Source organism: Anomaloglossus baeobatrachus, chromosome 2 (assembly GCF_048569485.1).
Source record: "Anomaloglossus baeobatrachus isolate aAnoBae1 chromosome 2, aAnoBae1.hap1, whole genome shotgun sequence".
In the NCBI taxonomy this organism is placed as follows: Eukaryota; Metazoa; Chordata; class Amphibia; order Anura; family Aromobatidae; genus Anomaloglossus; species Anomaloglossus baeobatrachus.
The window spans coordinates 159,785,988-159,810,461 of record NC_134354.1 but is presented as its reverse complement, the minus strand read 5'-3'; the positions used below and the strand labels follow the sequence as shown (position 1 = coordinate 159,810,461).

General features: G+C 49.4%; 1 protein-coding gene across 1 annotated transcript in view; it reads left to right on the top strand.

Annotated features, from left to right (window-relative positions):
* The window catches only part of AKAP17A (A-kinase anchoring protein 17A), a 42,882-nt gene extending 21,089 nt beyond the window's left edge, over positions 1-21,793 (top strand). The window contains exons 4-5 of the mRNA XM_075335462.1: positions 519-759; positions 17,017-21,793. Coding sequence (XP_075191577.1) covers positions 519-759; positions 17,017-17,868 — 1,093 coding nt within the window. The 3' untranslated portion in view covers positions 17,869-21,793. The remainder of the gene's footprint in view (positions 1-518; positions 760-17,016) is intronic.
* The last annotated feature ends 2,681 nt before the right edge of the window (positions 21,794-24,474 follow it).

Below are 24,474 nucleotides of genomic sequence, written 5' to 3'. Positions count from 1 at the left end.
TTTTTAACAAACTGCAGCCGGGGCCTACCATTATTTGAAAGGGAACAATCTTTTATTTACAACGTATATTATGTTTAGAAGTAGTGGCATAGCCGTGTAAGTGATTGTCATCCAACAAGAGTCCTTTCCAGTACATATTCGCTGTGCCGGTTATGAGAAATCAAATGTAGATGGCATATGCAATCAGGCTGGAAGTGCATTGGGGCCGTGTTGCTGCACTTGGGAGAATCCGGTCACTTCCAGCCTTATTTTCTTATGGTTTACACATCAGCTTTCTCATAACTGGCATAGCAGATTGCTACATAAAAGGCACCATTTTTATTATGATACTTGCACGCGCTGTCCAGCTCCATAAATTGCCATAAGCACTGAGAAAGCTCTTGTCGTATACACCATAGGCTCCTTTTCACCAGATTGAGAGCTCATCAACACATATGACTCCAATAGAAAACTCTGTATCAAAAGCCCTTAACCTAAATCAACTTGTGGTCTCCTAACGTGAACTGGTTGTCTTTAAGGAAGCAGAAAGAACTGGAAGAGTTTGAGAAAGAGAAGAAACGGAAGGATAAGATAAAACGGAAGGAAGAGAAACAGAGAGAGAGGGAAGCTCGCAAGAACAAGAAAAAACTACAAAAACTGCAGGCCGAGGAGCAGAAGAGATTGCAGGAGAAAATCCGCTTTGAGGAGAGAAAGCTCTTACTGGCTCAGAGGAATTTACAGTCCATCAGGTTAATTGTGGAGCTTCTGAGCAGAGTGAAGGTGAGAGCTGCTTACATCTGATCGTCCAGAAATCCCTGATACTAATTACAATGTTCCACTGAGAATTAGCAATAGTAGACAATAAGCCAATTGTGTGCCATTTTTTTTCCACCCATATTTTGTCATTTCATTTTCATTCTCGCTGTTGAGAGCATCCACCCACGGTTACATTGTGTTAGGAGTCTCTGTGAAAAGATGTGTAGTCAATGCTGGTTAGGACTGACAACTTGCACGGTGCCTGCCCCATCAGGGAAATGCCTGGCCGCCATGCAGCACCAATCAAGTGAACCGTTAAAGGAAGTTCAAAGGGGTGTTCCAATCTCGTACTTTTGACATCCATCCACAGAATATGCCCTATTTGTCGAGTAGATGCCTGTGCCACCATCGGAATCTGCATATATATATAGAGAATAGAGCCCTGCCACAAGAAGCTGGAAGTGGAAAGGTGCTTGGAATTCATATTCCTTTGTATGGAAAACCTGAAAGCGGGGGATAGGGCCTTAGGGCCTCTTCCTTTCTTTCTTTTTTTTTTTTTTGCGGTGGTTGCATACCCGATTGGTGAGGCCTGAATATACTGGACGCTTAGGTCATATTTGTAGATGTTCCTTAAATGTACTAGGTGGAAATACCCCTGTAAAGATAGTCTAGATAGTCTAAATTCCAGAAAGTTTTGCCGAATTTTTGTTAGGGAAAATCTCACACAATATTACAAGTAGAAGTTGAAACTGATCAATAGTAGTCTGTCCAATGTGTTTAGACGCTTTACTTTGTTTTGGGGGCCAGGCTTTATTTATCTGATGGGCACCATTTCGTATAAATACAAAATATATTCTTTTTCTCAGTCTTGTATGTCTTAAGCGGGCTTTAGGAATTCAAGGACTGTGGAGGAAAGAACAGGCGCATAGGGTCTTATCTGATAAAAACAGTGAAAGGATTAATAGGGTGCACTCACCTATAGATGTTGTGAGACGTCATAACACCTATTGAAGCATAAACGCTGGAGGAGACAGCTGCGGACCCGTAAAATGGAAACAGACTTCTATAGGAAATCGGGGATCATCGCCGCGCTTGTCACCATTCAATCCAAAGAATTATTATTCCAAGTCATTTATTTGGGAACATTAACAAAGTCTACGCGTTTCAGGGGTCTCTGCCCCCTTCCTCAGGACAATGTAAAAAGTATCTGCTGTGTCATTATTTTTATATGATCCCCGATTTCCTACAGAAGTCTCTGTTAAGCGGGCTTTACACACAGCGACATCGCTACTGATGTCACTGGTGAAAGCACCCGCCCCCATCGGTTGTGCGTCACGGGCAAATCGCTGCCCGTGGCGCACAACGTTGCTTACACCCGTCACACTACTTACCTGCCTAGCGATGTCGCTGTGGCCAGCGAACTACCTCCTTTCTAAGGGGGCGGTTCGTTCGCTGTCACAGTGGCGTCACTAAACGGCCGCCCAATAGAAGCGGAGGGATGGAGATGAGTGGGCCGAACATCCCGCCCACCTCCTTCCTTCCTCATTGCTGGCAGCCGCAGGTACGGTGATGTTCCTCGTTCCTGCGGTGTCCCACATAGCGATGTGTGCTGCCGCATCAACGACGAACAACCTGTGTCCTGCAACAGCAACGATAATCGGGATAGGAACAGTCAACGATTAGGTAAGTAATTTTGATCGTTAACGGTCGTTCCTGCATTTCACACGCAACAACGTCGCTAGCGAGGCCGGATGTGCGTCACGAATTCAGTGACCCCAACGACATCTCGTTAGAGATGTCGTTGCGTGTAAAGCCCCATATTAAGATTTTTTTTTTTTTTTTATTTTTTTTTTAATGGGTTGTTGGTAAAGACCGTGGTCTTCAAAGTTTGCAGTGAGATAGGTAAATGGAAGCGATTATCAGATAATGTCTTAAAATGATCTCCAGAATCAGATTTTCTTTATCGCTCCATTGGGAGACCCAGACAATTGGGTGTATAGCTTCTGCCTCCGGAGGCCACACAAAGTATTACTCTTAAAAGTGTAAAGCCCCTCCCCTTCTGCCTATACACCCCCCCGTGCATCACGGGCTCCTCAGTTTTTATGCTTTGTGCGAAGGAGGCACACATGCACGCATAGCTCCACAATTTAGTCAGCAGCAGCTGCTGACTATATCGGATGGAAGAAAAGTGGGCCCATAACAGGGCCCCCAGCATGCTCCCTTCTCACCCCACTCTGGTCGGCGGTGCTGTTAAGGTTGAGGTACCCATTGCGGGTACATAGGCAGGAGCCACATGCTGTTTTCCTTCCCCATCCCTTAAGGGCTCTGGGTGAAGTGGGATCCTAATCGGTCTCCAGGCACTGAGACCGTGCTCCCTCCGCAGCCCCTGGGGAATCTGCTGGACAGGAGCCGGGTATCGTCAGGGACAAGACCCTGCTACTGTGAGGTACTCTGTGTCCCCTTGGGGACGGCGCATGGAGCGCTTGTGTCATACACGCTGCAGCACTGCTGGGTGTGTTAGTGCGCCGGGACTACAGCGCTGACCGCGCTTATTTGCCGGCCGCGCTTATAACTTTAGTCCCCGGCTTTTGCGGCCTAGTACCGCATATTCCCGCCCCCGGGCCTGCCAGTCAGGGGAAGGGCGGGACGCTGCACTGGACGTCAGCGCTGAGGGCTGGAGCATACTTTGTATCCTCCTCCCCCCTCACTGAGCACCGTGGGGCACCAGATTCCCGCACTTTCTAGGGCACGCCCACGGCCCCCTCCTCCTCACAGAACGCCGGCAGCCATTCCTGTCAGCACTTCTGAAGCTGGAGAGGAGAGACAACACGGCTCTGGGAGGCCCAGGCAGGGAATCTGGTGGTCACACAACCGCTTTGGGCGGTCGGTAAGCCGCACCTGTTTCTAGGTGCTGGCCCCCCTGGGTGCCGAAGTGTGTGTGTGTGTGTGTGTGTGTGTGTGTGTATATATATATATATATTATATGCTATGCATTTACTCTGTACCAACAGCATGTCGTCCGCAAAAAGCAAGGGTGCCAAAGCACAGGCTTACTTTGCAACCTGTACCTCATGTGCGGCTATACTACCGGCATGTTCCACCTACCCTCACTGTGTGCAATGCTCGGCCCCTGTGGCACTTACTCAGCCGGAGCCTCTGCCACTGGTGGCCCAAGTGGAACCACCTGCTACCACTGTCCAGGTGACAGGGACGGAGTTTGCAGTATTCGCTGACAAACTTTCTGAGAGTATGGATAAATGGTCTGCTAAGATACTAGAAGCCTTGCAGTCCAGGCCGGTAACACAGGCCCCGGGCACTGTTGAATCATTGACCCCAGGCCCCCCTCGGTTGGAGCAGCAAAGTGCTCCTGGGGTGACTCATAGGTCCCAAGGTGAGGTCTGTGACACGGACCGCAGTCCCAGACCGCCTAAGCGGGCTCGCTGGGAGCTTCCCTCGACTTCATCACACTGCTCAGGGTCTCAGCAGGAGGACTCTCTAGAGGATGAAGCGGAGGTGACAGATCAGGATTCTGATCCTGAGGCCGCTCTCAACCTAGATACACCTGAAGGAGACGCCATAGTGAATGACCTTATAGCGTCCATCAATCAGGTGTTGGATCTTTCTCCCCCAGCTCCTCCAATTGAGGAGTCAGCTTCTCAGCAGGAGAAATTCCGTTTTAGGTTTCCTAAGCGTACAATGAGTACGTTTCTGGATCACTCAGACTTCAGAGAGGCAGTCCAGAAACACAGAGCTTGTCCAGATAAGCGCTTTTCTAAGCGCCTTAAGGACACACGTTATCCCTTTCCCCCTGACGTTGTCAAGGGTTGGGCTCAGTGTCCCAAGGTGGATCCTCCAGTCTCCAGACTGGCGGCTAGATCCATAGTTGCAGTGGAAGATGGGGCTTCACTCAAAGATGCCACTGACAGACAGATGGAGCTCTGGTTGAAATCCATCTATGAAGCTACCGGCGCGTCCTTTGCTCCGGCATTCGCAGCCGTATGGGCACTCCAAGCTATCTCAGCTTGTCACTCGCAGATTAATGCTGTCACACGTGCCTCTGCTCCGCAGGTGGTGTCCTTAACCTCTCAGGCGTTTGCGTCTGCGTCCTACGCCATTAATGCTGTCCTGGACTCTGCGAGCCGTACGGCGGTAGCTTCCGCCAATTCGGTGGCAGTCCGCAGGGCCATGTGGCTACGTGAATGGAAGGCAGACTCTGCTTCCAAAAAGTTCTTAACCGGTTTGCCATTTTCTGGCGACCGCCTGTTTGGTGAGCGATTGGATGAAATCATTAAACAATCCAAGGGAAAGGACTCATTCTTACCCCAGTCCAAACCAAACAGACCTCAACAACGGAAGGTACAATCGAGGTTTCGGTCCTTTCGGCCCGCGGGCAGGTCTCAATTCTCCTCGTCCAACAGGCCACAGAAGGGTCAGAGGGACTCCGATTCATGGCGGTCTAAGTCACGTCCTAAAAAGACCACCGGAGGAACCGCTCCCAAAGCGGCCTCCTCATGACTTTCGGCCTCTTCACACCGCATCCTCGGTCGGTGGCAGGCTCTCCCGCTTTTGCGACGCCTGGCTGCCACAGGTACAAGACCGTTGGGTGAGAGACATTCTGTCTCACGGTTACAGGATAGAGTTCAGCTCTCGTCCTCTGACTCGATTCTTCAGAACATCTCCGCCCCCCGAGCGAGCCGATGCTCTTCTTCAGGCAGTGTGCACTCTGAAGGCAGAAGGAGTGGTGATAAATAAACCCAAAATTAGAAGAGTTGACCATAAATCACAAATATTCAAAATCCAACCGGGATAAACCAACAGCTATTTAAACCAAATTATCCCAATAAAGCTTATAAATTAATAAAACGTTTTTTTATTGATGGTATAATAAAAACATAAACACAAACATTTGTAAAAAATCAAGGCAAGGGGAGCATGTACTACACCCACAATAAGAACCATATATATTAAATAGCCTTAGTCCTAGCAGGCCACATAACAACTTCAATGTACAACAAGAGCATTAATTAGGCAGCTAACATCATCCCCATATAATAGTAACAAATGGTCTACATTAGATCGCTGCCCATTAAAGTACTTGGCTCATAACAATACCAGACCTGCTGTCATATTAGTGGTACAAAACTGCTCCCCTGCCAGCCACTCCAACACGTGTTTCACACCGCTTCCTCAGGGAGTGAGAAGGAGTGGTGATACCTGTTCCTCTTCAGCAACAGGGTCACGGTTTTTACTCCAACTTGTTTGTGGTGCCAAAAAAGGACGGATCTTTCCGTCCTGTTCTGGACCTAAAACTGCTCAACAAACACGTAAAAACCAGGCGGTTCCGGATGGAATCGCTCCGCTCCGTCATCGCCTCAATGTCCCAAGGAGATTTCCTAGCATCAATCGACATCAAAGATGCTTATCCCCACGTACCGATTGCACCAGAGCATCAGCGCTTCCTGCGTTTCGCCATAGGGGACGAACACCTTCAGTTCGTGGCACTGCCTTTCGGCCTGGCGACAGCCCCGCGGGTCTTCACCAAGGTCATGGCAACAGTAGTAGCAGTCCTACACTCTCAGGGACACTCTGTGATCCCTTACTTGGACGATCTGCTTGTCAAGGCACCCTCTCAAGTGGCATGCCAACACAGCCTGAACATTGCTCTGGAGACTCTCCAGAGATTCGGGTGGATCATCAATTTCCCAAAGTCAAATCTGACACCGGCCCAATCACTGACATATCTCGGCATGGAGTTTCATACTCTCTCAGCGATAGTGAAGCTTCCGCTGGACAAACAGCGTTCACTACAGACAGGGGTGCAATCTCTCCTTCAAGGCCAGTCACACCCCTTGAGGCGCCTCATGCACTTCCTAGGGAAGATGGTAGCAGCAATGGAGGCAGTTCCTTTTGCGCAGTTTCATCTGCGTCCACTTCAATGGGACATTCTCCGCAAATGGGACAGGAAGTCGACGTCCCTCGACAGGAACGTCTCCCTTTCTCAGGCAGCCAAAGCCTCCCTTCGGTGGTGGCTTCTTCCCACTTCATTGTCAAAGGGGAAATCCTTCCTACCCCCATCCTGGGCGGTGGTCACGACGGACGCGAGTCTATCAGGGTGGGGAGCGGTCTTTCTCCACCACAGGGCTCAGGGTACCTGGACTCAGCCAGAGTCCTCCCTTCAGATCAATGTTCTGGAGATAAGGGCAGTGTATCTTGCCCTAAAGGCGTTCCAGCCGTGGCTGGAAGGCAGGCAGATCCGAATTCAGTCGGACAACTCCACCGCGGTGGCATACATCAACCACCAAGGCGGAACACGCAGTCGGCAAGCCTTCCAGGAAGTCCGGCGGATTCTGCTGTGGGTGGAAGCCACAGCCTCCACCATATCCGCAGTTCACATCCCGGGCGTAGAAAACTGGGAAGCAGACTTTCTCAGTCGCCAGGGCATGGACGCAGGGGAATGGTCCCTTCACCCGGACGTGTTTCAGGAGATCTGTTGCCGCTGGGGGATGCCGGACGTCGACCTAATGGCGTCCCGGCACAACAACAAGGTCCCGGCATTCATGGCACGGTCTCAAGATCACAGAGCTCTGGCGGCAGACGCACTAGTTCAGGATTGGTCGCAGTTTCAACTGCCTTATGTGTTTCCTCCTCTGTCACTGTTGCCCAGAGAGTGTTACGCAAGATCAGGTCCGACTGCCGCCGCGCCATCCTCGTCGCTCCAGACTGGCCGAGGAGGTCTTGGTACCCGGATCTGTGGCATCTCACGGTGGGCCAACCATGGGCACTACCAGACCGACCAGACTTGCTGTCTCAAGGGCCGTTTTTCCATCTGAATTCTGCGGCCCTCAACCTGACTGTGTGGCCATTGAGTCCTGGATCCTAGCGTCTTCAGGGTTATCTCAAGAGGTCATTGCCACTATGAGACAGGCTAGGAAACCAACGTCCGCCAAGATCTACCACAGGACGTGGAGGATATTCTTATCCTGGTGCTCTGATCAGGGTTTTACTCCCTGGCCATTTGCCTTGCCCACTTTTCTTTCCTTCCTTCAATCCGGATTGGAAAAGGGTTTGTCGCTCGGCTCCCTTAAGGGAGAAGTCTCAGCGCTCTGTGTTTTTTCAGAAGCGCCTAGCCAGACTTCCACAGGTACGCACGTTCCTGCAGGGGGTTTGTCACATAGTCCCTCCTTACAAGCGTCCGTTAGAACCCTGGGATCTGAACAGGGTGCTAATGGCTCTTCAGAAACCACCTTTCGAGCCAATGAAGGATATTTCTCTTTCACGCCTTTCGCAGAAAGTGGTCTTCCTAGTAGCAGTCACATCACTTCGGAGAGTGTCTGAGCTAGCAGCGCTGTCATGCAAAGCCCCTTTCCTGGTGTTTCACCAGGACAAGGTGGTTCTGCGTCCGGTTCCGGAATTTCTCCCTAAGGTGGTATCCCCCTTTCATCTCAATTAGGATATCTCCTTACCCTCTTTTTGTCCTCATCCAGTTCACCAATGTGAAAAGGATTTGCACTTGTTAGATCTGGTGAGAGCACTCAGACTCTACATTTCTCGTACGGCGCCCCTGCGCCGCTCGGATGCACTCTTTGTCCTTGTCGCTGGCCAGCGTAAAGGGTCACAGGCTTCCAAATCAACCCTGGCTCGGTGGATCAAGGAACCAATTCTCGAGGCCTACCGTTCTGGGCTTCCGGTTCCCTCAGGGCTGAAGGCCCATTCTACCAGAGCCGTGGGTGCGTCCTGGGCTTTGCGGCACCAGGCTACGGCTCAGCAGGTGTGTCAGGCGGCTACCTGGTCGAGCCTGCACACTTTCACGAAACACTATCAGGTGCATACCTATGCTTCGGCAGATGCCAGCCTAGGTAGGCGAGTCCTGCAGGCGGCGGTTGCCCACCTGTAGGAAGGGGCCGTTTTACGGCTCTATTACGAGGTATTATTTTACCCACCCAGGGACTGCTTTTGGACGTCCCAATTGTCTGGGTCTCCCAATGGAGCGACAAAGAAGATGGGAATTTTTGTTTACTTACCGTAAATTCCTTTTCTTCTAGCTCCAATTGGGAGACCCAGCACCCGCCCCTGTTCCCTTCGGGCTGTTGTTCTTTGTGTACACATGTTGTTCATGTTGAATGGTTTTCAGTTTTCCGAACTTTCTTCGGATTGAATTTACTTTAGACCAATTTATAAGTTTCCTCCTTCCTGCTTTTGCACCAAAACTGAGGAGCCCGTGATGCACGGGGGGGTGTATAGGCAGAAGGGGAGGGGCTTTACACTTTTAAGAGTAATACTTTGTGTGGCCTCCGGAGGCAGAAGCTATACACCCAATTGTCTGGGTCTCCCAATTGGAGCTAGAAGAAAAGGAATTTACGGTAAGTAAACAAAATTCCCTTCTTTGGCAATTTTTTTTATTCTATTAGGATCTATATTAAAAAGAAATTATCTTGCAATTTTCACACTGTGCACTGAGGCTTTTTTAGACTTCTTCTTGAGTTTACATCAGGCGTATTATCAGAGGTAGGATTGCAATGACTGGTAACAACTCTTTACACCGCTAATAACACAGTATCCACCAATCACATTACGCAATGTCACAGCTGACCCTGCGCCCCTCCTTTCACACTGATCTTTGCATATGCTTTTAAAACACTTCATTTAAAAAAATATGGTTCGTGTTTAATCCTTGTAGCTCTGTACATGCGTTGTTTACTAAAACTACAGGAAGTTAGTCTAAGGCTACTTTCACACATCCGGTTTGAGCCCTGCGGCTCAATCCGGCTGTGAAAACTATGCAACGGATGCGGCGAAAACACCGCATCCTTTGCATAAGTTTTTACATGCGGCCCGTCCGTTTTTTTCCGGTTGCGGCATGCTACTGAGCATGCGCAGTGGAAAAAAACGCATGCGGCGACCGGATGCGGTTTTTTCCGCATCGCGCCGCATCTGGCCTCCATAGGTATGCATTGAAAAATGCGCCGCAGCGGCCGGATGCGGCGCGATGCGGTGTTTTTTGCCGGAGCAAAAAACGTTGCAGGGGACGTTCGATCCGGCCGCCGCATCGGCTAAATCTGCCACATGCGGCCAAAACCGGACCGAACGCAAGCCCCTGTGGCACAATACGGCACTAATGTAAGTCTTTGCAAAAAAACCCGCCACCGGCGTTACAAAAGCCGGTGGCGGTTTTTCTGCAGAACGCCGTATTGTGCTGCAGAGCAAAAATCCGGGTGTGTGAAAGCACCCTAAATAAACTCCTTGTGGACAGTCAAAATTGTAAGATTAGCCTTCCTTTCTCGCCTTTTCATTGGGGGACACACAGTGGGTTATATGGTGTCTCCAGGGGAGGCGTGACACTAGGTTTGAAAAAAGTGTTAGCTCCTCCCACAGCATATAACCCCAGCTAGGCGGGAACTAGCTCAGTTTGTTACCTAGTGTCAGCAGGGAGGCTGACATGTCTGGACTGAGCTCCACCAGAGGTGCCTCAGGCCAGCTTATTTTTACTTTTTATTTTGTTTTTCTTTTCTTATTCATACTATTTTTGATAGGGGCAATACCAGGGTGCCTTGCCACCCCCGTTCCCCCCGTGTACGGGCAGAGGAAACCTGGTGTGCACAAGCCGTCAGTCTTCCCTCGCGCCCAAGTGGTCGGGTCTGCGTACCCCTCCAGGCTCCCTGGAAGGACCTCACACAAGGTAGCTCCAGAGGGCTAGCAGAGCCGAGGACCTGCTTCAGCCTTGAGCCGAAGATGCATCCCCGAGATCCCCACATCCCAGGACCGACGCGTCTTCAGACGGAGCCAAGAGCAGGTGATCCCAGGGAAGCATCATTAATTTAGCTCCCGGCTTCGGCCTGCATTCTAGCAACACCCCCTCTCACTGCTCTAGAAGCCGCTCCTTCAAGGGGGCCGTCTCTCCCCTCAATGCTGCCAGAGAACACTGGACGCCATTACATGTGGGGAGCAGACACGGGTGAGATCGCCTCCTTGGCTCTGCGATTCTGCAGCACTATATACCGCTCTGCTCAGTGGTATATCGCTGTCTTTCTAGCGGTGTCTCTCTGCTGGCTGGCGGTGTATATCAGCTTTTAGCAGTATATACTAACTGTTCTTGTAGGTATATACCGACTGTTTGACAGGGTGTGCTAATTTACTCAGTATATACCAGCTCTGCATAGCAGTCATTTATAATACTGCTAGCAGCTCCTCACCCACAGCAGTCCCTTTATAATACTGCTAGAGGCTCACTGTACTTATTGTGGAACTGTTGCTGACATGCGTAACCGCAAGGGTGATAAAGCTTCCCATGCGTCCTCTACGGACCTCTACTATGCTTGTACCACCTGTGGACGCTCGTTTTCTAATGGCCGAAGCTATCCACTATGCCGGGGTTGCGATGCCCCTACTACCGTGTCACAACAGCCTCCGCTGCCGGTCCAGGAGGTCATGCAGTCTGTGGATTTGGCTGCGGCCACTATCCAGGCAGTACCCCAGTCTGACGTTATTCCTGCCTGGGCTCTTCTAAGGTCTAAGAGGTTAGATGACCTGGCCGCTCAGATATCCCAGCCTTCCACAGCCTCCCCCCGGCTCAGCTCTCCCAGGGGACCCCACCTTCGTCTGGTGTCTCGTTCCCAGTACGTAAAAAGCCTGTCTCCAAAAGGCGCCATTGCAACAGTTACGTCTCGTCCAACTCGGACGATGATCAGTCTGACTCAGGCTCCGTGACCTTTAGTAGTCACGATTCCCAAGACTCTGACTCTGGTTTAGATGTCCCTTCTGAGTCTAGACATATGGAAGACACATTCATTTCGGCTGTCAATCACTGTCGATTTCTGATCAGCCTTCGGACCTGACTTCTCAGTCAGCAATCAAGCGGGCCAAGAATCCACCTAAGTCCTTTGCCCAGAATCCGATTTTTCATCAAATCATATCTAAACGGTGGGATCACCCTGATAGGTTTAATAAAAAATCCTCCTCTTCATTCACTTATCCCTTTCCATCAGAACTGGTTAAGACCTGGTCAGTACCCCCCGTTGTGAACCCGCCAGTATCCAGGCTGGCTAAACACACGGTTATGTCCGTTTCAGACACCGTGTCTCTCAAGGACTCGTCCGACCGCGCAGTTGATGCTGCGGTCAAATCTATTTTCCAGGCTTCGGGCTCCTCTCTGCGCCCCCTGTTTGCCTTGACATGGGTGGCGAGAGCTATGAGTGTGTGGAGTAGGAACTTGCGCAAGTTGCTTCGCTCTTGCAATATTCCTTCAGAGGCTCTTGAGATCCTTGATTTGTTCTCTCTAGCCTCTAATTATTTTCTTCACGGCTCCCTAGATGCAGCTAGTTTGTCAGCCCTAACTGCAGCCAACGCTGTTTTTGCCCGCAGAGTCCTGTGGCTAAAGATATGGAACGCGGACAGTGCCTCCAAGACGTCCCTGTCCACACTCCCCTTCCAGGGTCTTTGTCTGTTTGGAGAATCCCTGGACAAGCTTATATCTGAGACAACGGGTGGTAAAAGTACCATTCTACCACAAAAGCGGCCTGTATCCAAAAATTTTAAAAAGTCTTCTTGGCGCAGGCAGTCCTTTTGGCCCGCCCCCCCAAAAACCATCACAGGGGTCGTCGCAACGCTCAGATCGGGAATCCGGTCCCTCAAGGGACTCTTCCTGGCGTTCCCACTCCAGGCAATCTAAACCCAAGGAACCTGCCCCGTGAAGGCCCCTTCAGCATGACGCCAGGTACCCCTCAGAGCCGACTCCTGTTGGAGGGCGGCTTCTGCTTTTTCGGGATATCTGGCTAGACCATACTCGCGATGCTTGGGTTCGAGAAATCGTCACCTCAGGTTACAAGATCGATTTTCCATTCTCTACCGGCCAACAGGTTTCTTCGTTTTCGGCTTCCAAAGTCCACAACGCAAAGCCAGTCCTTATGTCAGGCCATAGCCTCTGTGCAAAAAGCAAACGTTATCATTCCAGTGCCCCTGGAACAGCGCGGCAAAGGTTTCTATTCAAACCTCTTTGTCGTCCCCAAAAAAGATGGCTCTGTTCGTCCTATCCTGGACCTTAAAAGGCTAAACAGGTCCGTACGGATTCGGACCTTGCAAATGGAATCATTGCGAGCCGTACTAGCTGCTATGGAACCGGAAGAATTCCTAGCTTCCATAGACATTCAAGATGCTTATTTACACATTCCCATATGTGTATCGCATCAACGGTTCCTTCGTTTTGCCGTAGGACACCGTCATTTCCAATTCAGGGCCCTTCCCTTTGGACTGGCTACTGCGCCTCGGGTCTTCACAAAGGTCATGGCAGCCGTCATGTCCATTTTACAGAGGCGTCCTGGTCGTTTCCTATTTGGACGACCTACTTATCAAAGGGAGCTCTCCAAGTTTTCTCAGAAAGCGTGCAAATTGGCCCAGGCACGCTCTCAAGGCCAGGGGTGGCTTCTCAACTTCAACAAGTCATCCCCTCATTCCTCATCACCTTTTTAGGTATGCTGATAGACACGGTTCAGGCCCGGGGTTTTTCTTCCAGAAGACAAGAGGTCTTCCCTGATCCGGGCCGCCCAGTCCCTCCGCTCCCGCCGTTACACATCCCTCCGGAGTGGGATGAGAGTGTTAGGCAAGATGGTAGCAGTCATGGAAGCCGTGTTGTTTGCCCAATTCCATCTGCGCCCTCTGCAATTGGATCTTCTGTCCTCTTGGGACAAGAATCCAGCCTCTCTAGACCGGTCAGTCCGCTTATCTCGGACTGCCCTCAGCTCCCTCGTGTGGTAGACTCAGGTCTCATCCCTATCTCAGGGGAAGTCCTTCCGCCCTGTCCACTGGCACGTAGTCACAACAGATGCCAGCTTGTTAGGCTGGGGGGCGGTGTTTCTCCACCACACTGCTCACGGACGCTGGTCTCACCCCAAGCGATCCCTTCATATCAACGTTCTGGCGATCAGGGCCATATTTCTGGCCCTTCAGACCTTTCAACCCTTGCTTCTGGGCCTCCCGGTTCGGATCCAGTCAGACAATGCCACGGCTGTGGCTTACGTCAACCGTCAAGGAGGAACTCGCAGCAGGGCAGCGATGAAAGAAGTCTCCAGGATTCTTCTTTGCGCAGAGAGGCACATTCCCATTATTTCAGCTGTCCATATTCCGGGGATAGACAACTGGGCCGCAGACTTTCTCAGCAGGCAAGGTCTAGCGGCAGGGGAATGGTCCCTCCACGACGAGGTGTTCCATCAGATCACTCTTCGTTGGGGGCGCCTAGATGTGGACCTCATGGCATCTCGGCTAAACGCCAAAGTACATCCCTTCGTATCCCAGTCGAGTGACCCGCTAGCGCTCGGCTCTGACGGTCTAGTCCTCCCGTGGTCGCAGTTTCGCCTGCCATACGTTTTCCTTCCGTTCCCTCTCATTCCGAGAGTAATCAAGAAAATCAAAGCGGAGGGAATCCCGGTGATCCTCGTGGCCCCGGACTGGCCCAGAAGAGCCTGGTTTCCAGAGCTCCTCCACCTTCTCGGCGACACTCCCTAGCGTCTTCCCGACCGCCCGGCTCTTCTGTCGCAAGGTCCAATATTCCACCAGAATACAGCACAGCTGCATTTGACGGCATGGCGCTTGAATCCTTGATTCTAGCCAAGTCGCGTCTTTCTTCCAGGGTAGTTCATACCATGCTTAATGCTTGCAAGCCTTCCTCCGCCAGCATTTATCACAGGACTTGGAAGACGTATCTGACCTGGTGTGACCGTCATAATCGGTCGCCCCTTACCTTTTCAATCCCTAATGTTCTTGCCTTTTTTCAAGACAGTATGGACTCGGGTCTTGCTCTCAATACCCTTAAAGGACAAGTTTCTGCCTTGTCAATTTTTTCCAGAAGCTGCTGGCTTCTCGCCCTCAGGTCCGTACCTTTCTTCAAGGGGTGGCGCATTTGGTCCCCCCTTATCGTCACCCCTTAGATCCCTGGGATCTGAATTTGGTTCTCGGAGCTCTTCAGCTTCCTCCTTTCGAACTCTTGAGAGAAATCTCTCTTCAACGGCTGTCTTATAAAGTTGCCTTTTTAGTCGCTATTACCTCTATCAGGAGAGTGTCCGAACTGGCAGCTCTGTCCTGTGGCTCGCCTTACCTGATAGTCCATCATAAGGTGGTCCTTCAGCCTTCCCCCGCCTTCCTTCCGAAGGTCGTATCCTCTTTCCACCTGAACGAGGACATTGTGTTGCCGTCATTCTGCCCGGCCCCGGTCCACTCCTTTTGAGAAAGCCCTTCACACTCTCGATCTTGTCAGGGCTCTGCGGATCTACATCTCCAGAACAGCTCCGTTGCGCAAGTCCGATGCCCTTTTCGTCCTCTCAGAAGGACAAAAAAGGGTGACCGAGCTTCCAAATCCACGATTTCTCGATGGATCAGGACTGCCATCTGTGAAACTTACAAAGCACGAAGTTTCGTTCCCCCTCAATCTGTGCAGTCCCACTCTTCACGAGCAGTGGGTGCCTCCTGGGCTATCCGTCATCGGGCTTCGGCGGCCCAACTTTGCAAGGCCGCTACCTGGTCCAGTGTGCACACGTTTACAAAATTCTACAGAGTGCATACGCATGCTTCCGCGGATGCTGCTCTTGGAAGACAAGTCCTTCAGGCGGCAGTGGCCCATTTATAAGTGTCCACTGCTCGGTTTTTTGGCAGTGTTTGTGTTCCCTGCAGTTGCAGTTGTAAGTCAGCTGTTAGGCTGATGTTCTACACTGTTAATAGTTCAGTTCCCACCCAGGGACTGCTTTGGGACGTCCCACTGTCTGTGTCCCCCAATGAAAAGGAGAGAAAGGAAATGACATTTTTGTGTACTCACTGTAAAATGTCTTTCTTGGAGCCTTTCATTGGGGACACAGCTCCCGCCCTTGTTGTTTTGGTTGCCCTTCTCCTACTGCTTTTACAACAAACTGAGCTAGTTCCCGCCTAGCTGGGGTTATATGCTGTGGGAGGAGGAGCTAACACTTTTTTCAAACCTAGTGTCACGCCTCCCCTGGAGACACCATATAACCCACTGTCTGTGTCCCCCAATGAAAGGCTCCAAGAAAGACATTTTACGGTGAGTACACAAAAATGTCTTTTTTTTTTTTTTTTTTTATTATTAATACAGATTGTAATATTAAAAAAAATGCCTACATGTTTTTAAAAATACATGGTTTAATACAAAAAGCTAATTAAACAATGCAATTTTCTGATCAGAGCTCCATCTAATATTAAAGGGAACCTGTCAGGTGCAATATGCACCCAGAACCATGAGCAGTTCTGGGTACATATTGCTAATCCCTGCCTAACCGTCCCTGTATACACTAGCATAGATAAAGGGATCTTTGGAAAAGTATTTCTAAAGATCTTTTATCGTATGCTAATGAGCGAGGGGACTAGTCCTCTGGGCGTTAGTTCCCCTGACTAGTCGGCTCAATTAGCATGTTAGTACGCCCCTGTGGGCTTGCTAACATGCTAATGAATACGCAGCGTCAGAGGATGATCTCACTCACCTCTCCGCTGCCATCTCACGTCCGACGCTGGATTTCGGCTGTGTGCATGACCCCCGAAGTTCCGGTCATGTGCACTATGAAGCCCGGTGTACGTGTCCTGTCTTCAAACTGAAGTAGTGCGTATGACCCAAACTCTGGGGTCATGCGCACTGAGCCGAAGTCCAGCGTCTGATTAGATGGCAGCAGAGAGGTGAGTGACATCATCCTCTGACGCTGCGTATTTATTAGCATGTTAGCACACCCACAGGGGTGTACTAACATGCAAATGGAGCCAACTAGTAAGGTGAACTAACGCCCAGGGGACTAGTCCCCTCGCTCATTAGCATACGATAAAACATCTTTAGAAATACTTTTTCTAAAGATCCCTTTATCTATACTAGTGTATACAGGGACGGTTAGGCAGGGATTAGCAATATGCACCCAGAACTGCTTGTGGTTCTGGGTGCATATTGGACCTGACAGGTTCCCTTTAAGAGGTCTCTATTCTATATTGAATTCCGAATATGCTGTGAATCTTTAGCATCTATGGAACTTAGTAAAGTGTAAGTAATCAAGACCAGTATGTGTTCACACTGCGGATTTACTGTTTGCAGTGCCCAATTACCGAGTGTCTTGAAGGGTTTCAGCATATATGCTACATGCATCCTTAGGCCCCCATTAGTCCAACAGTTGTCAATCGACATAGCTTTGGAAACGTTACAGTTCATAATTAGATAGATATCTATCTATCTATCTATCTCTATCTATATCTATCTGTGTGTGTGTGTGTTATCAGATTTTGTGAATGGACTTTGCCTTTGTTTTGTAGGCTGCAAAGATTCGTGAGCAGGAGGAGAAGGAAGCAGAGAGAATTCATCTATTGCAGCTGGAGGAAAGGAGAAGACAACAGGAGGCAGAACTGAGGCGAGTAGAGGAAGAGAAGCAGCGAACTCTGAGCTTACATCGGAAGGAGAGGGAGTTGAGAGAAAAGTTGGTCAACAGTCTTCTCAACAGGAACCTGTGCTCCGCGCCTCCAATAAAAGAAGACCCTAAACCTCAGCAGATTTATCCTCTCAAACCCAGTGAAAACCTCCCTCATGACCCACTTGTGAACTACGTCACATCTACCTCAACACAAACGCTACCGGATTACGAGCCGCTCAGACCTTACATCAACTATGCAAATTCATCTCTTCATGCTGTAAATGGAGTCTGTGCAGAAGACCCCCATCTCCAGGAATACAACCAGATGACTGTCCTGAACCCAGGGCGACCCCTGTACTCGCTCACCAGCATGCTAAGCAATAGCATGATGCATCATGAAAATTCAGCAAGTAAAGATCCAGATTTACAGGAGGAGGAGAGCGGAATACGTCACAGTAATACCGACATAGACGACACACACAGACCGGTGAAAGCTACAAAGTACAGTCACACTCAGGACACAGAGCGCAGGCAGAAGACCAAATACAAACGAGACTTGAGTAGGGATGAAGATAATCACAAAAAGGTGAAGAAATCGCACAAAAAGCATTCCTCTAAGGATCACAGCCCACGGAGAAGAAGTGTCAGCTCAGAACGTAGCAAAAACAAAGGGAGAGAGAAGGTTAGGTACAGTCATAAGGAGAAGAAGCATCACCGCAGATCTTACAGCAAAGACAGGAGATCCTGGAGTAGTTGAATGTCCTCAGTCTCCAGCATGGCACATGGGTGAAAAGCTTCTTCACTTTTGTGTATGTTAAAAAACAGAGCAATATGGCAGGAAGAGAAGCAATGCTTTAGTGCTGCAAGTGTGGCATTGAGCAGAACATCAGAGGTCTAAGGCCCAGTGCGCACTAGAAAAAGGATTTTTCTCAAGAAATGTCTTGAGTCTGAAAGATTAGCGCACTTACATTCAGAAAACGCACCAATAACGCAACCAAAAACGCATGCGTTTTTGATTGTTTTTTTTTTCGCAGGTTGGTCCCTGCATTTTTTTTACCATTTATCTATGGCAAAGAACGCAGGTACCTGCAGAAAAGTGACACGCTCATTCTTTTTCTCAAGAAATTCTGCAGAAAGAATGTTCTTGAGAAAAAAACGCAATGTGCGCACAGGGCCTAAGACACACTGGTTGCAAGGGAGACTCCCAAGTGAAAGGCGCAGTGGTGTACAGCTAGCAACCAGGCTAGCCAAATTATGCAGCTCACGGCTGAATAACATCGTCACACAATATCCATCTTTGTCAGATAATTCTAGAAATGTTTCTATCTAGAGAACCACTTTCAAATTGATGTTGCGGTGGCTTGTCTCCACAAGGAACTGTACATATCAATAACTTTTTCTTCCTTTCAGGTCCATTTTTTTTTTTAACAAACATTTCAAATGCAAGTTTTCTAAACATTACACAAATGCATTTTTTTAAAGATCGGTCACCAGAATTTATAGTACAAACTGCATACAATAAATAGCTCTTAATTCTGACAAGGCTAGTGTCAGAAAATCCTTGTCAAAATGGTTCTATAATTCTTAAAACATTTTTTCACCTGATAATAAACATGTTTATATTTATATCATGCTGGAAAATGATAAAAAAAAAAACACAAAGTATACTGACATAGATTTTTAAACTAAACTTCTGTATTTTTCGGGCTTTAAGACAAACCTTTTAACATGAAAAGCTCCCTCTAAAAAGTATGTGCATCCTATAACCCGGAGGCAGCTTCCTGTGATGGAGGAGAATAGTAGACCGCATCCTCCCTGATCAGAGAACTGAAGCTCTTACCCCTGCTCTGCACTGATCTATGCGATCAGTGCAGAGCAGAAGAGGATGCTTACCAGGATCTGAAAGACAAATGCTGCAGGAGCTGAACAATTGAGGGTCCTGTCACACAAGCAATTACAGGATCTTTCAGGTCATATGACTGATCACATGAATTGAAAGGTCCTTCAGCTAGGTGGTAACTCCTTGCAGCGTCTGTTCAGGTCCCGATCAGGATCTATAAGATGTGATAATGAATTGTGTGTGTCTGTAAATGTGCATGCAACAGAGCTATGTATTTGTGTGTAAACGTGCATGCAGCAGAGCTGTGTAGGTGTGTGTAAATGTGCATGCAGCAGAGCTGTGTCTCTGAGTGTAAATGTGCATGTGGCGCACCCCAGGGCCTTGCGGTACTCTGTCCCGGGCCTTGAATCACTGGGACGTGTCACGGGACTGGCCGGTGCCCGGTTCCATGAACCTGCGGGTCGCTTAAAAAAGGGGAAGTGTTAAAAGGGAAATGTTTTTCGTGACGCCACTTGCGGTATGCGGCTATGTGGGGAAAGCCGCCGCTGCAGAGTCTTCCTCTGCTGGGGCTGGTGGTATTAATCAGCTTGGATGTTATGGCCCTCCGCAAGTAAAGCTAAGTCCCAGGGGAGAATGATGGTGGTTGTAGTATGGTGGAAGTTGGTGATGCAGAGGTGTAGGAAGAATTCAGACAGCACAGGGGCTGCGGTTTAACTTGCTCTTTACTGACTGGTTCTGAGTAGCTGCAACCCGGCTGGTGCTGGTCTCTACCAATCTGGGCCTCAGGTAATCTGATATTCCCTTGATCCCAATGCCGTCATGGTGACCTTGTGAGCTTTACTTCCATGCACCAGTCTGCAGTTGGTGGGTCCCCGTGGTCTGAAGCGTTTTGGGGTCCCCTCCTGTCGTCACAGTCCTGGCCCGTATGGCAGGCAGCTTGAACCTCTCTTGGGTCGACATCGTTCCCGGGTTCCCTCTTTGCCGCTGTGCCCTGGGCACTAAAGTTGATGAGGAACTTTGATGATTCCCTCACCGGGCAGATTTATCAGGTGACCTTGTAGCGACTTTCTGAACTAGGGCTCTGCACCCCGCCGGTGCTCGGTCCAGTGAGTACTCACACCGTACTCCCTCGCAACCGTACTCCTTTAGCCCAATAAGTGACTTTACACTCTGTCTCAGCGTCTACTTCTGACTGACCGTCCACAGACTGTCTGACTATTAAGATGTCCGTCTCTTGTCCACTGCATGCACTAGCCCCTCATCCTCCTCCCAGGTGTCTGACTAGCGGTTTGGATAAGTCCCGACCAATGGGTAGCCATCCATCAGATCCTCTCTAGCCTGTTACCCAGTCTGGGGAAAAAGGGCATGGATGTGTGTGTGTTTGAATGGTATTTACCGGCACAGGAATCCCGGGTTAGCACTGCACCTGTTACTGGATGCAATACCCTGTGGCACCTGACGCCTCAGAGGCGCCACACATGCAGCAGAGCTGTGTATGCGAGTGTAAATGTGCATGCAGCAGAGCTGTGTATGTGCATGTAAATGTGCATACAGCAGAGCTGTGTATGTGCATGTAAATGTGCATACAGCAGAGCTGTGTATGTGCGTGTAAATGTGCATGCAGCAGAGCTGTGTATGTGAGTGTAACTGTGCATGCAGCAGAGCTGTGTGTGAGCGTAAATGTGCATGCAGCAGAGCTGTGTATGTGAGCGTAAATGTGCATGCAGCAGAGCTGTGTATGTGCGTGTAAATGTGCATGCAGCAGAGCTGTGTATGTGCGTGTAAATGTGCATGCAGCAGAGCTGTGTATGTGCGTGTAAATGTGCATGCAGCAGAGCTGTGTATGTGCGTGTAAATGCATGCAGCAGAGCTGTGTATGTGCGTGTAAATGTGCATGCAGCAGAGCTGTGTATGTGCGTGTAAATATGCATGCAGCAGAGCTGTGTATGTGCGTGTAAATGTGCATGCAGCAGAGCTGTGTATGTGAGTGTAAATGTGCATGCAGCAGAGCTGTGTATGTGAGCGTAAATGTGCATGCAGCAGAGCTGTGTATGTGAGCGTAAATGTGCATGCAGCAGAGCTGTGTATGTGAGTGTAAGGCTGTGTGTGCACGTGTGCGTTTTGCACGCCTTTACGCTATGTATTGCACTGCAGCATAAACGCTTGCGTCCTGCATCCCCAGCAGGGCGCTGAATGCGTTTGAGAGTGCAGCGATTTGCATGCAGAAATTTTGATCCAAAACGCTGCGTTCTAAAAAACATGTCACTTCTTTTGTGCATTTTGGATGGTTTCCCACGCTGTCTATGGCAGATCAAGCATCCAGAACACATGAATTCTGCATTCACAATGCATTCAAAATGCAGCTTTTTGGCTGCGTTTTGAAACGCACATGCAGTGCCAAAACGCTGCAGAATATTTGTCATGGCAGAACGCAGAGCTGTGTATGTGAGTAAATGTGCATGCAGTAGAGCTGTGTGTATAATACACACACTGCAGAGTATAACCTTCCAGTATCTATCTTCAATAGATTTAATAGTTTAATATTCTATGCCATTACATTAAAACTAATGCTAATGACCCCTCCACTTTACACTGCCAGGGCAGTTTTAAAACAAAATGGGAAAATATATTCCTATATTCTTCTGTCTAAGTTTAGGATGTCTTATGGTATGGAGCGTCTTATAGTCTGAAAAATACGGTAAGTACACCAGTTTATATTGTGGAAGGTGGTGACAGATCCTCAACTCCTAGTGGCTTTGGTTTTAGGGACCACATAGGATTGCAAAGCTAAATTCCAGGTCAGGTCTGGGTAATAAAATATTTATTTTTCTCTTAAGTAAAACTGAGTGCTCTTGTCTGTTTTATTTCCATTGGTGTTTATACTTCATATTTCTACGATAGAATATCAGTAGATCTGTGATAGGGGTTATTATTTTAAAGGGAACCTGTCATCCGAAATTTTGCTTTAAACCTAAACGTTTCCCCCTCTGCAGCTCCTGGGCTGCATTCTAGCAAGGTTCCTGTACTTTTTATTTCCCCTTTTAAACCAAATTAAATACTTTATAAACTTGTACCTTTTGCTATGTAAATTTTGTAAATCGTCCATGGGGGCGGGCTCTCTGCTGATCGTTGCTGTTCCTCCAGATTTACGCCGCCCCCAAACGCTGAATTTCATATCTCAGGACGGCGCCCGTGGTCCCGCGCATGCGCTGTGCGACTGTAGCGGGACTGTGCACTGTGTGCACGTGTGACCGCTGGTGACGTTTTGCGCAGGCACGAGGTTATGGGCGGTGCTGTGAGTGTCATCAGGAAGTGCCACCCATAACCTCGTGACCGCACTTTCCCCTCTTCCTCCAGCGTTCTGCGCAAGCGCTTGCTGGCCAGATGACCCGACGTCACCTCTTTTCCCATCTTGCCCTGCTGCAGGGTAAGATGGGAAGGAGGTGACGTCGGGTCATTTGGCCGGCGAGCGCTTGCACAGAAAACTGGAGGCAGTGGGGGAAAGCGCGTCCACGAGATTATGGGCGGCACTTGCGATGCAATCACAGCGCCGCCCATAATCTCGTGCTTGTGACACACGTCACCAGCGATCCTGGCGTGGGCGGCACCTCGGGCGCAGTGAGCGGTGTCCTGATGGATGAAATGGAGCGTGGGGGGACGGCGTCAATGTGCTGAAGGAACAGCAAGGTCAGCAGAGAGCCTGCCCCCATGGACGATTTACAAAATTTACATAGCAAAAGGTACAAGTTTATAAAGTATTTAATTTGGTTTAAAAGGGGCCACAAAAAGTACAGGAACCTTGCTAGAATGCAGCCCAGGAGCTGCAGAGGGGGGAAACTTTTAGGTTTCAAACTAAATTTCTGATGACAGGTTCCCTTTAAAGGCCTTCAGCACAATCTTAAGCCATGGTGACTTGATGGATGAACGCTTTATAGGAAGATCGATCTTACTCAAGCATAAATCGGTTAACCAAGGTCTTCTCTGCCATTTTCTTGATAGTATCAAGCCATTGAGTTGCTGGTCTTCCTCTTCGCCTTGTTCCTTTTATTCGTTTGACCATGATGTCCTTCTCCAGTTATTGCTCTCTTCATATGATGTGTCAAAAGTAGGCAAGTCATGGCTTGGTGATTCTTGCTTCTAGTGACATGTCTGGCTTGATTTGTTCAATAATGGATTTTTGTTCTTCTTGCCATCTATAGTGTTAATAACATCCTTCTCCAGCACATTTTGAAGGCACATATTCTTCTTCTGTCTTCTTTTTTCGTCCAAGTTTTGCATCCACGTTACCACAGAAAAACACTGTGTACGAGATGATGTGAAATGTTCCTCAATTTAGACCTTGCCCAGTGACTTCATTGTTGATTTCCCCATAGCTATTCTCCTATTTACTTCTGGTGCCCTCACTACATCTTGACTGATCATCGATGCGGTCCCTGTCGTTTTTGGCAGTAGTCAATATATTTATTTTTTTAATTTTTTTGTATTGATTAGGAGTCCCGTGTTTGAGCTTTACATCTTGACATGCTGTAATAAGTCCTTCATTTCATTTACGCTTGTAGCTATCAGTGTTGTCATTTCTGTATTTAAGGTTGTTGAAGATGTGTCCAGCAATGTTGATTCCTTCTTCTTTCTTTGTCGCTCCATTGGGAGACCCAGACAATTGGGTGTATAGCTATTGCCTCTGGAGGCCACACAAAGTATTACACTTAAAAGTGTAAGGCCCCTCCCCTTCTGGCTATACACCCCCAGTGGGATCACTGGCTCACCAGTTTTGTGCTTTGTGCGAAGGAGGCAACACATCCACGCATAGCTCCACTTTTTAGTCAGCAGCAGCTGCTGACTATGTCGGATGGAAGAAAAGAGGACACATATAGTGTCCCCAGCATGCTCCCTTCTCACCCCACTGTATGTCGGAGGTGTTTGTAAGGTTGAGGTACCCATTGCGGGTACGGCGGCAGGAGCCCACATGCTGATTCCTTCCCCATCCCTTTTTACAGGGCTCTGGGTGAAGTGGGATTTACCGGTCTCCAGGCACTGAGACCGTGCTCCATCTACAGCCCCTGGAGAAGATGCTGGATGGAGCGGAGTACATCAGGGACATGGCCCTGCTTCCTCAAGGTACTCTGTGTCCCCGTGCATTTGGCGCTCACACCGCAGCATGCTGGGTGTTGTAGTGCGCCGGGGGACATCAGCGCTGCGGCGCCTGTGCCATGGCCTCATTCAGCTTCGCTGAAGCAGGCTCACTTATGGGAACTGGTCGCGCCGGCCGCTGGGACTGCGGCGCGGCTGGCACTTGTAGTGCGCCGGGGACTTCAGCGCGGCCTGCGCTTTTACGGCGGCCGCGCTGATAACTAGAGTCCCCGGCTTTTGCGGCCTGCTTCCGTTCGTTCCCGCCCCCAGACCTGCCAGTCAGGAGAGGGGCGGGACGCTGGCCACTTCTATGAATCGGTCGCGCCGGCCGCTGGAACTGCGGCGCGGCTGGCACTTGTGGTGCGCCGGGGACTTCAGCGCGGCCCGCGCTTT